At 41.7% G+C, this 13279-nt stretch overlaps 1 protein-coding gene across 2 annotated transcripts in view; it reads right to left on the reverse strand.

Moving 5' to 3' along the window:
* The window catches only part of glrbb (glycine receptor, beta b), a 33274-nt gene that overhangs the window by 9160 nt on the left and 10835 nt on the right, over nucleotides 1-13279 (reverse strand). For both annotated transcript variants that reach the window (XM_020645093.3, XM_020645092.2), the window contains 3 exons: nucleotides 6697-6923; nucleotides 4695-4777; nucleotides 2639-2779 (listed from right to left, as the gene is read on the reverse strand). In XM_020645093.3, the coding sequence (XP_020500749.1) occupies nucleotides 2639-2779; nucleotides 4695-4777; nucleotides 6697-6923 (451 nt within the window). The remainder of the gene's footprint in view (nucleotides 1-2638; nucleotides 2780-4694; nucleotides 4778-6696; nucleotides 6924-13279) is intronic.

The following is a 13279-nucleotide window of genomic DNA, read 5'->3' on the forward strand; positions in this document are numbered from 1 at the left end:
CATTCATTTGTATTTCTCTGCTGTTTTTGGTACTCATATTGGTCTGAATGTGTGGATGGCTCAGTTCAAAGACTTTATTCAACATTTTATATTCCTTTTTATTTTATGAATATATTTTAGCTCCACCAATATGTGGAGAATGTGGCCGGTGCAGCGTGTTTAATGCTCCAGGTTTATTAGATATACATTTAATTTATACACAATTTAACATATATAAACTACATTTCTTACATGTACCATTACCAGTAAAGGAGGATGAGGAGTAACTAAACATCTGAGCAGAAGAGAACACAAGAGAGGGAGAGGCAGAAAAAGAAGCCATTGTAAATGAAGCTAAATGCTAAGCTAGCCTGAGAGTAGGTAGTTAAAATAAGGGAAACTGTTTAGCAGATTAGTCTGAGAGTGCTCTTTGATAACTTCAAAACGTACCGTTTTTTAGAAACAACAATTGTAAGAAAGTTGGGAAAGATTAACAATGAAGCTTTAGCTCTGTCAATCAGCACAGAACAACACTGCAGCAGCGGAGAACAGAACAGGAAGTGATGCAATACGCTACCTGTAGTACATAGGATATCAGATTCCTCTGGATGGAAACAATGCTCTATTTAAAGATCTAATGCTGCTTTGCAGATGTCGACAGAAATGTGTTTAGCTTTGTTGGACCTGAAGGACACACTTTGCTTTTTTAGTGAGTTACACTGAATGTAATACTAGCTTGTATTTGTTTACAGAAGTTTCCACAAGGCAGCTTTAATTTCTTAATGTACGTATGCGTGGATTAATTTCTAACCAAAGGCAAGTTTTTTATTCATGTGTTCCTTATTTTTTTAATAGATATTTTATGTAACTGTGGGTTGAATCTTACCACAGAACTACCAATGTTTGTTTGTCCACACTTAACCCTCACAATAGTCTTAAATCTAAGTAGATATAACTCATATGGAGTTTTAGCACTAAGTCTGGTCTTATGTGCGGTGTTTTTTTTTTAGCTCTTTTTTGTATAAGAGCAGAGAGGAACATTTTTTGGGAGTTCTTCAGAGTTTCAAAATCAATTTAAGTTGATTAAATGATCCAAGAACAACTTTGTCTGGGCATTGCCCCCCTCTGCAATATAATCCACAGTGCACACTTTCTTTATTGCGGGCTATCAAGACGTTTCAATCTAATTTCTCTGAACAAAGCAAGGATTGAGGTGTAATAATCCTCCGGCCTTTACCAGAAAGAAAGATAGACAGATGGTTACCTGGAGTCAGATAAGAACGTGCACTTGAAGCGTGTTTGTTGCTTCCAGGATCTGACTGAAAGATTCCATCTTTCAATCAACTGAACCCAAATACTCGTAGCTTAACAAAAAGGCCAATCATCCACCGCTGACATCCTAACTCAGACCTCGAGAAACGCGGGTACGATGGCAACAATGGAATAGAAAACAAATCAACACAGTTCAAAAACACGGCCCGTCCGTCAATTGATGTGACAACAAGATCAAGATAACAAATAAAAAAGGTTTGTAGTTGTGTCCAAAGACAGATTTCGAAATGTCATGACTCGCTGATGAAGTGAAAACATGAGCTTCTTGGCCAAGTTATTAATAATCAGGACAAGCACCGGGCATGTGGACCTACTTTTGGTGTCCAAGATCATTTTTCAAAGCTTTGAGCCGATCCAGAACATAATGTTCACTTTTCAGAAAGAATTATTGATGAATGGAAGAAAGAGAAGCCAAAAAAATGAATAGAAGTCAAAACTTTGATGAGCCTTAAAAATAGTCTTAGATGGAAATTATGGAAAGGACAACCTGATCTCACAGCGGCCTCTTAAACGACCTCCTGACACTGCGTTACGGGGTGGTGGCGTTCCGTGTGTCAACATTACTAGATGGTACATCACCATGTTGCAAGGAATCTCACCTGTTCACATTAGGCTGTTTCGTACCACGCCCAAGCACAATGTCCCCCCCCCCCCCCCCCCTCTCCCCCGCTGGTCTACGTTCACATTAGTAACAGTGTTCATTACACGAGTACACTTGAGTATGAACACAGTCCGATGCAGCAGGTGGCAGATTGCACATAGTTGGTTTGCAAATCTGCCAAAAAGCAGAAAGAAGAAGAAGCAACCATGGCAACCATTCACAGACTGAGCATAGACTCAGTCCATCCTGCTAACTGTGGATGTTTTTGTTATTTCTGAGACGCCAACAACGACCCTCTTCCTACTTCCACATCTACCGTGCAGCTCAGAGGATGAAACGGGCCTGTGCTGCGTGGATACAACTGATTTTGAAGCGTCAGGAGCCGTTTAGAATCGCGTCTTATAGCGGTCCACTTCCTTGTTTGAGCACAGTTGCGTTCACATCTCCCGAGGACAGTACTCAAGCACACATGAATCGTGCCCGAGACCACCTCTTCAAGCGGGCTCAGGCACAGTACCCGAGTCCGGTACGGTATGTTTGTGTTCACACTGATCAGATGAACCAGACTTCGGGGTCCCGCGTACTCAGATCTGGGCCCGGGTCCCTAATGTGAAACCCCCCTTATACACATTAACTCAGTAATATAGTATTAAAGCTCCTGTCAGGAACTTCTGCAGAAAACTTAAAAGACCTCCAAATAATTAAAATTACAACAAGGACCCGTACCTGTTCCTTCATAGAATTTTGTGCAGTTCCCGTAATCAATATCTTCTTGTCTGATGTCAAACTGTGGCAGAGCGATGGCGTCCATTTGCACGGGGTCTCCTGTCTGCCACATGAACTGCAGGTCGTCCGTGGTGTATCCAACTGAACGAAAGAATCACAAACCAACACAGAAAGTGAAACACTCCCACACACACATACATGCAAATATATCGTGTAAACCAAAGGAGCGTGCTCACACATGCATGTTTATATTCATATAAAAGCCCACAGTATCTGCTCGCATGTTTATCACACTCATAAACAGGAACTTACAACATGATATAAACGCATACAGACGAGCAGAAAGCATTAAGTCTCAGCCGTCAGCTTTAGCATTAGTGGGAATGGCTTGAAGTCATTTTGCTTATTTAGGTCCAAACTGCTTTGTAAACAAGATGCAATAACCACAGTCGAGCTCAATTAGCTGCGAGACTTTCACAACAGCCTTAAAATATGATGATTTATTCCACTGCTCTAAGTGCCCGCCACTGAAAATGGCTTCTAAACACAAGCAAAAAGCTTTCATTTACCCCCAAAACAACTATTTTATAAAAAACAACAAATGGATTCCCAACACATTAATACTGTATCTTCCTAATACTAACAAGAAGACGGGTTAAAAGTCCAGTCTCCCTTTGGTGTCAGGAATAACGTTTCACGGTGTGTTAAATATGTTGTTAACACATTTGTATAATAAAAGGCAGAAAAGAGGACTTTAGGCAGACATGATAAACAGAGAGACTGGAGGTGCATGTTGGTGTGTTTAAATGACAGCAGGGTGCCACGGAGCTGGTGTTACACCTTAGGGGAACAAGGGACAAAGTAAACAAGTACTACTGTAGCCTACACATGAAGCAGTAGACAATCCGTATAATGCCTAAGCACGCTTCAACCTCAAAGTCCAGTTTGTTTGACTAGTGTGAGACCTCCGATCTGTGCTCAATCACGGTACACTTCCTTGGCCCTGGCATGCTTGGAAGAGGTGTGTTTCTGCACGATACAGTTCATGCACGAGCACAAGCATTGGTACACAATGTGGGGAACACTTTAAATTAAGAGAAGAAAAGACAAAGGCAGTGTGCCAAATATGCAATTTGAAACTGGCCTACCTCGGTGGCACAACAAGCATGAAAAGTCACCTGAATGCTGTAAGTAGTTTGCTATATTTTGACGGTGTAAAAAACCAAGACCATACTAGCTTGCAAACTTAGCTGTTGATAACACAAGTGTGTGTGCTTTTACACTGCAGGTCACACCTACACATTAACACACTGATGGGAGAGGCTGCTAAGTGTCCATCAGTATTAGGTCATTCCATGCATACGCCACAGACAAAGCAGCAGGAGAAATTTGGGGTTCAGTGTCTTGCACCCAGGACACATCGGACATGTGGCTGCAGGAGCTGGGGTTTGAAACCCTTGACCTTCTGGTTGAGAGACGACAGACTCTACCACTGAGCCACAGCCACGTCTACCACAGTGTGTTGTTGGTGGTATTGAAGAGTGAAGACCATACAAACTTTAAACAAACCAAAGTGGCTTTAACAGGCACAGTCCCATGATATTTTAAGTGATGTAGCTGAGCAGCTAATTAACAGCTAGCCTGCAGTATCACATTAGCCGTTTTCTTATCAACTGTAAATGTTTGGTTGTGAGTTCAACAAGCTAACCTTCAGGATACAGTGTGTGGCTCCTGCAGCCAAATGTCCAATGTGTCCTTGGGCAAAACACTTAACCCCAAGCTGCTCCTGCTGCTTCGGCGGCGGCGTAGAAGTATGTATGAATGGGATAAGTTACTTCTGATAGCAGCCTATGTCATCAGTGTGTGAATGTGTAGGTGTGACCTGCGGTGTAAAAGTGCTTTGAGTAGTCAGATTATACAAGCTCAAGTCCATTTACCAGTTACAGCTTACAAACAGATACAGATGCTGTAGCAGACAAAAGCAATGCAATGTCATTCAAGTTGCACTTCAACTGATGATGGGGTGTAAGGTGATATCATTTAAAGAAAAACTCACAGCTCTCTAGTTGCATTTTACACCTCTGTGTGTCCATGGGGAACAACGTCAGATCCAGCGGACAAGAAAGGGTGACGGACAACCTGGAGGAGGATGAAGAAAAATCACAATTTCAGCTTTTTATCATGCTCTGCTTTTTTTTCTCTCTCTGTGGGTGATTGAAACCTAGAGAGTATTTGTAGCCCCATGGAAGATGAAGTGTATTGATCTTATGCTATGCATGTACAAGAAAGGGTGATGGACAACCTGGAGGAGGACGCAGACAGATGTAATTTAATTATAATTTCCCCCTCTTATATCCAGTCAGTCTTACACTCAAACCTTGTTTGCATGACTCTAGTTCAGTCGTGAAATCTCATGGGATTGAAGGGTTTACCCAGATGTCTCTTTTTACTAGAGATGCATTTGTGCTGGGATAAACAAATGATGTTACACTCAAAGTGAAAGACAAATTCACCAGGATCATCTCAGGGCACGATGTATATGTCGCCCCAAGAAGTTACCATTTAGGCCCCTTTGAACATGAAAAAGTGTATTGATCGAATGCTATGCATGTAAACAGTCTCATTGGCTTTCAAGATTTCACTCAGACTTAATGAAGTTTGACCCAGCAAGTGAAAAAAGAAGAAATGAACCCCAGAGAGTCATGTGCAGGAATTGTTAAAAGTTGCAGGTTTGCAGGGTCATTAAACACAAACGATTAATTATTACGTTATCATATCAAGGTTTGTGGGAGATGGTCCTGTGCACCTGTGGCTTGACTGCTATAATGCTTTTCTTTAATCTTCTCTAAACAAGCGTTGAAAGCTACATTAGGCACGCTTTGCTTTGCTGATGATGCCGTTCGATAGCCATTTGGTTTCACATGGGACTGCATTCATTCAGCCTCTTTATTGACCTGGAACAGGTGGTGGTGTTTGCCATGAGCAGTCAACTTATTGGTTAATGAAGATCGAAGAAATGTGTCGATTTATGATTTGTAATTTTAGTAACTGGTCTCACTGCTGTGTACTGAAACTTTCTGTCACAGTTTGTATCCATGTAGCTTTGTAGTTTGGGGATTGTATCTACGTTTGCTGGGCGCTATTTTCTCACGCTCACTATGCTACACACATAGGAATGATAGGAGGAGAATCATGTTCTTATCAATGTTTCCCTGTTTTTCCCTCTAGACCAATATGTTGAAATCACCCACAGTAAGCTAATGTTATATATAATGTTATACTTCTTGTCTTCAAGAGACTTAACTTGAGGTTAAACATCCAAATCTCAGCTGTGACACATTTTAACCATTCAAACTGCATTTGAAACTTCATCTCCCTTCCTTCTTTAGCAATTTAAATAAACCCTCACTGATCTCCTAATAGCAACAGATCCTAGCACACACAGGGAGGGAGAGTAATACAATAGTGACATCCATAGACTTGACAGGTCCTACGTATAGAATGACATTTTGTGAAAGACTTGCATGTTCCTAGCTGTATGGCTCCACATAAAATGTATATTCTGTAGGGACTTAAGAACCAGAGGATTCCCAGTCGAAGTCCCGGTGCAGACAAAAAAATGGAAGTTGGTCTGGTGGCTCGAGAGGTGCCAGGTCCCTACGCAGGTACTGCCGAGGTGCCCTTGAGCAAGGCACCGAGCCCCCAACAGCTCTGATGTGCTCCCACTTTGACATCTCTCCACTAATGCATGTCCACAGGTCCTGTTTGTGCATGGGTGTCATTTGGGCCTATATGTGTGAGAAGCATGTCTCTCAAATTTCCCTTTGGAGTAATTATATAAATAGATATCATGTGGAAAGAGACCTGTCACTACCTGACAAAAATTAAAGTAATGGTTTATTATAAAAAACAGTTATGTGACATTTTCCTGGAACATTTACTGCTTGGACAAACAACAAGTTTAGCACATTTCATTGGTCTTTTAATCACCTGTAGTATTTTTTTGTAAAAGTCCCAAACATGCCATAATGGCTGTTGACATCATTGACGTTCATTACCTCATACTGATGAGGACGTCTCCATTACGGAAAATGAAGAGGAGGATGTTCTCCTGCGTGACGTCGTGGAAGTTTGCGCTCTTCTCGTTGGCGAAGAACAGGTCGGGTTTCCAGAGACATTTGAACATCTTTGGATCGACGGTGAGAGAATCCGACTTGAAGTCCTGAGGAAGCTTCAGCCGGGGATCGTTCCACCGCTGTCGCAGGAAGATGTTGACTCTGTAGTCCTGTTACATAAACATACAAAGACAACATGGTTTAGATCTGTTGTTGGTTTCATTTGAAATTTTTGGGCACAAGTTGTTTGCTTTGAGTATACATGAACTAAAGGACAGTCTCTGTATGACTACTTCTTAGTCCCATTTTACATGAAGCTTTGAAGGGAGTGTTTATGGATTTCTAACCTAATATGAATTAAATAAACGGTGTGAAAAATGCCCTGATGTTGTTCCAGATGTTCCCTGTGCCTCTTAAGAGGAAGATGTCAAATCTGTTATTATTTTATCACAGAAACCAGACAGAAAAAGCTGATTGTTTTTTGGGCTTTACGTGCCTTTATTATATTGACAGGACAGTTGACAGAGTTGGAAATGGGGGAGAGAGAGAGTGGGGACTGACATGCATGAAAGGAGCCACAGGTCGGATTTGAACCCGGGCTGCCCGCTTGGAGGAGTACAGCCTCCATACATGGGGTGCCTACACTAACCACTCTGCTAACGGCGCCCCCTGTTCTTATCTTTTTATATAATTTTTTTTGTTTTTTTATGCAAATCTTGTGCACTATGGGTAATATGCAATCTATGTTGTTTGTAGTTTCCATCTTGTTTACATTTGGATTGTTTGTTTCTGTTGTTTTCAGTGACTGGTTGAACTGTAGAGGCAGCTAAATGTGTGCAACACTGGAGGCCAAGACAAATGTCTCCAAAGGGACAATAAAGAGTGTCTGTGATTTCATATTGTATCCTATATCAAACTGTATGTCGTATTAGTCCTCTACCTTTGCTTTTTCTTTTTTTTTTTACAAAATAGCTCCACGACTACGCTAAGAACAGAGATGATGGCATCTTGAAGGTGCAGAGGATGTTATGTGTTGACATATTTTGGACTAAAACATGAGGCCATATTTATTTGAGCCAGAGAATACAGCCCCCAACATGCAGCAAGGATGATTTAACGCTGCTGCTGATTTTACTCCAATTCAACCTGATAGAAGTAGACACTGCTGGAAGGTTTCAGTGAGCATGAGAACTCAGTTTACCTTTTTGATCTCAGCACACTTTGAGGAATTCACTGATTGACTGTATTTACAGTTAACTGTGATTTGTCATACACAGAACTGGAGTTGCCCAATCAGACTTTTACAATGGCCTCTTTCTGGGCGCTGGCAGCGTAGTGCGTGAGCCAAATGTTGGAGGCTATAGTCCTCTAAGTGGACAGCCCGGTTTTGAATCTGACCTGTGGCTCCTTTCCCATATGTGATTCCTTACTGTCTCTCTCGCTCTCCTTGATCTCAGACTAAATCCACTGTCCTGTCTCTACAGTAAAAGGCACAAATAGCTCAAAAATACATCTATAAGAAAGGCAACTTTTTTGTTCTCATGAACTCAGTGTATTTTTATCCCTACTTAAGTTTAAGATACTTTTCTTGCATTGTTTTTTGTGCAGTTAAAAACCAAGCAGTGAAAACAAAAGGTTTCCTATGCTGCTTTTTACCACAACTTGTTTCAGGATACCACAGTTCAAACTAACTGACAAGCTACATTTTCTTCATCTTTCAAGATGTTTTTTTTAAAGTCATTGACAAGCAGAGTTTTCTCACAGCAAACATTTCAACAACAATTTCAACAGAGCACTTGAAGATGCTGAGTGACATTTTACAGCTGCAGCTGAAACACTCGTGACATCTCTTCTGAAGGACGTCGACACACACAGAAAACTGCTCAGACCGAGGGTCAAACGCTATCACCACGGCAACATGTGATACGGCCAACGCCTCATTAGAGAGCTTATTAGCAACATTTTCACATTCTTCTTGGTGGGAAAATATCACTCAGTGAGGCTTTAGGGATTTTTTTGACGCTTTGATAGCGTGCCTCAAGCTGTTCTGGGACCAGGTGTGAGGAAGGACTGTTAATGCAGGGTGTGAAGATGGATGACATGTCAAATAAAGCCGCCAAAATGCCAGCTGTATTCGGGGGTGTAGGTGCTGGTGTGTGCGTGCTTCTGGGTGAGGGATTAACTTCCACCATCCATCCCTTCATTGTTCATAATCTTCATAATAATGGTTCTTTTTTTCCCGATGTACGATGGGGTCTGCTTGAAATCAACATTTGTCTGTATTTCCACATCACAATTAGTGCAACTTTCCTCGTATACTGAGGCTACACAGGGCTGATAATGGAGCATGATAACATGCACATGCAAAGACAGACAACTCTGACGATTTCATGGGGAGAAATATAGAATAAAGGAGACTTCATGTATGCAACAAAACAGTCAGCCCACTGTACACCCAATTCTAAATCTCCTCTCATTCAAACCAATGGTTGATCAGTAGGATGCTGCATTTTGTTTTCCTCGGATGGTGAAGTGATAACCCTCCCTACTCTGTCTCTGATTGGCTCGTACATACTGACTATGCAAGAGTAGTCTTACATGTCACAGTTTATAAATGAGGCCGTTTCTCCTCTGCTGGACGGGGACACTTAAAAAATAGTATTCCCATTTCTTCAGTCACCACTACACCTCTGGATATACATCCATACTGAACAAGCTGCTTCCACAACTCAGTGAACCTCCAACATACATACAATGAACTATGTTTATGAGCCCCCTGTGGGACACAAGGCCACAGAAAGCCCACTCTATTGGACGGTATCCTTGGCAACATGGTGCACGCATTTGGCAAAAAAAATATTCCTACTGGAAAAGTCTTTGTGTTACAGCCAGCTTTGAGATTGAGGGACGGCCAAGTGACCTAAATGTGGATTCATAGATCATCTGTTCTTCATGAAAGAATGTGTGATTTTTTATTTTTTTTGTATCTTGACGGCTCATCATCTTTTATTTAAAGAACTGTATCCTGCTACCCACTGGGCTGGGCTGGCTTTGTATGTATACATGTTTGAAGTTCAACTGCAAACGAGTACAGCCAGACACGTAATGATCTTATTTTATTTTTCTGCAAACTTTTACACTAAAACTCTTCCTCTGGAGCCACAACAACATGTTCTCTAAATCAGAGGGTATGCTATGTTTCTACTCATGGATGTGCTTTCAATTGATCATGTAGAAGAATCTGAATGATGGAAGTGCTGCCTTTAAGGATCGTTTAATAAAAACAAAGAGAACAGACAGTTTTCTTGATGTTGTGAAGTTCCATAGGATCATAGTTGTCAGTTTTCAGAGTTGTTGACTTTATTGCCAAAGAACCAGCATTACTTAAATAGAAAAATATGTTAAAAAACGTGCAGAGTGCAGTGGCGCTACTGGCACGCTCCAGAGACGGCCCGCGGCGCCCACTTTAGAAAGTCAGTCATTGACTAGAGTGTCAGCAAATGGCGGTGTAGTGCATAGCATGTGGAAACTGGGAGTTAGAATCTCAGGGAGTTTTGAAGTTTCATTTGACTGTTTTTGCCACTAAGTTAGCCCCAGCATTGTGCACATTTTAAAGGCAAGATTCTCTATTGATGTATTACTCGAAAGGCTTTTTGAAGGACTCGGTCTCGGTCTGAGAATGAAAACATTTTTATTTGGTCTTGTCTCGGTCTCGGTCTGGACCAGACTCTGGATTTTTAATCCAGACCGGTCAGGACCACCACTGTTTACAGAAGTGTCTGATTAGAAGGATGACACCTCTTTCCAAGAGAACAATTCACTTTAATACATTTGTAGTTTGATTTTTATCCCCTGGTCACGTCTGCAAACTTCCCGGTGTGACTAAGTGAGTGACACTTCATGATTTTTCATTGGTATTTACGTTCTTGGTCTTGACTCGGTCTCGCCCTGCGTTGGTCTTAGTTTTGTCTCGATCCCTAAATGTCTTGGTCTTGGTCTTGGTCTTGGTCTTGGTCTTGTCTCGATCCCTAAATGTCTTGGTCTTGGTCTTGGTCTTGGTCTTGGTCTTGGTCTTGGTCTTGTCTCGATCCCTAAATGTCTTGGTCTTGTCTCGGTCCCTAAATGTCTTGGTCTTGTCTCTGTCTTGGATCACTCTGGTCTTGGGATGTCTTGGTCTCGGTTACTGTGGTCTTGATTACAACCCTATGAGTCTCACATGAAACTAAATATGAGACAGTTTTCATCCAGGACACAAACACGGATCCCTTTCATGGCAAAAAAATGCAGAAAATAAACATTTGTCTCGTGCTTTTTGGGTGGTACATGCTGATGCACCAAAATCCTTGAAGCATTTTAAATAGACAGTAACTATTTCAAAATCTCAGCAGACATCATTCTGTACACAAAGGTCTCAGGATTGTTTATAAATGAAGAGGTGCTTTATGTCCCTGCCAGTGAACATCTCCGTGAGGGAGAGCAGTGGTCAAAATGTTGACGTCTCTTTTTTTCGGAGAGGAAACTGTCAAGTCTCCAGAAGCTAATCTTAGACTACAGCGTGTTCAGCTAGTCCTGAAGCGACAGCATGATGAGCTGCTGCTGCCGGCTCTCCCCCAGTCTGACACAGACGTAGGCCTATTCCCACACTTTCGCCTGTCTAAAAAAAAAAACAGACGAGGAAATGTATCTTCCCTCTGGCTCACTTCCAAGCTGCCTGTCCTGCATTCGATTCTGGAGAGATTTAATACGGACTCTCGCTTTAAATCAACGAGGGAAACACAATCTGAGAAGCAGTAAAGTACTCGCAATTTATTCCACTTTATAGCATCAGATTAGACGTCGTCTCCTGATGAAAACAATCATGACGTGGAAACAGAGGTGTTAACTAACAGTGAGTGGACGCAGGGTGGTGTTCGGCCGAGGGAGGTGTAAATGAAGGGAGAGGCTTTCCTGGGATCAGAAACCCCATGGAGTGATTAATTGAGAGGCAGAGGTGAGCAGCTGTCTCGTTCATCTCCTCCCGGGTTCACACAGAAGCTTGGTCACTTTTATTCTCTCTCTGTCTCTCGTTGGGTGTCCTCTGGGGGGAAGAGGGGAGACAGAGGCTGCCACCAGGGAGTCCATTATCGCTCTTTTTCCCGATCTCACTCTTGGCTCTTTGCTGTTGCTTTTCTAGATCTTATCTTTTATTACCCCGTCTCGTTTCTGTCTTCAGTTTCTCTTTTGTGCTCCTAATTAGGGATGACTCAGGATTTTTTTTCTGATTCTGATTCTGATTTTTTAATATTATAATAGTTATTCATCTTTAAAAATCAAAGTCTTAAAGGGACTTTTATCTAATCTTAAAAATCATTTGTTCCAATATTTTTAACATCGCCTTTTTATACTGCTGAACTACCGTCACGCGGGGCCATTCTGATATTGATGTTTTTCTCAAGACTTCTTCATAAATCTCTATACGATCTGATGTATTTAAACTGTTGTTAGTGATCCCCCTCCTCCTGAACGGTCACTGGAGCATGCTTGACATGCATGTTGCTGATCCTTCCCAGAGATGGTGTAAGACTCTCACACTGCCGACATTTTCTGTCACGTTTGAGCAACAGGTGACTTCTTCAGACAAATAAAAAAAACTCTTCCCTGAATCAGCAGTTATGTAATCAAGCTTGCCAATATCAAACTGATACAACACAACAAATAGACAGTGCACAACACATTACTGGCCAATGGGCAAAAGTCAGTCAACAGTAAGGGGGGTTGGAAAAATCTGTTCAAAACCTACTTTCTTTCAGCCTCAGTAAATGTTCACCAGCAGCCAGTTTGAGCATGCTGAACCTGCTACTGACATTTTCTTACATGCACCCTTTCCACCCTCTTACAACGATGCTGCATCAGGTGTGACGATCCTGGCTAATCTGTTGCGCTGCTAACATAGCTAGCTCTTAGTTTTGGTAATGTAAAGCTCTACTGTCTATGGAGAAGCAAGACATTAAGCCTGTCCTGTCTTCATTGAATGCACACATTGGGCAAACTTTGGATTCTACAACCCCCCGCATAGCTTTACCCGATGTATTCATTACACAAGGTCTGCAAAATGACAGTGAAGTACTTCAGGAACGATTCTAATGCCCGAGATCACATCACATGCCAGCACCCTGCACAACTGCAGACAGACGCACACGGTATCCCTTTAATGATCTGCCAGTCAATTCAATTAAGACAATACAAATATTCAAGATCCATAGTTTGTTTCATTACAAAGACTTTCCCTCCTACAACGTCGTCAACAATGAAGGCTTTCGATTTTCAGGTCCGGTCATTTTTTTTCACTTCCAAGTTTTTGATAAATCCTCCGTTAGCTGGCTTAAGCCCACACATTGTATTGTTCATATTTAAGTATTTTAGAAGTTAAGAATGAATAAGTGTCCTCTGTGTTTACACTGCTCCTTACAGGATTCAGGGAGGTCATGAATGACTTCCTAGAAACATTTCGCAGTCTTGTTCTGTTCCTCTTCTTTCACTGATTCTG

The sequence above is a fragment of the Labrus bergylta genome, chromosome 9, assembly GCF_963930695.1.
Source record: "Labrus bergylta chromosome 9, fLabBer1.1, whole genome shotgun sequence".
NCBI lineage: Eukaryota > Metazoa > Chordata > Actinopteri > Labriformes > Labridae > Labrus > Labrus bergylta.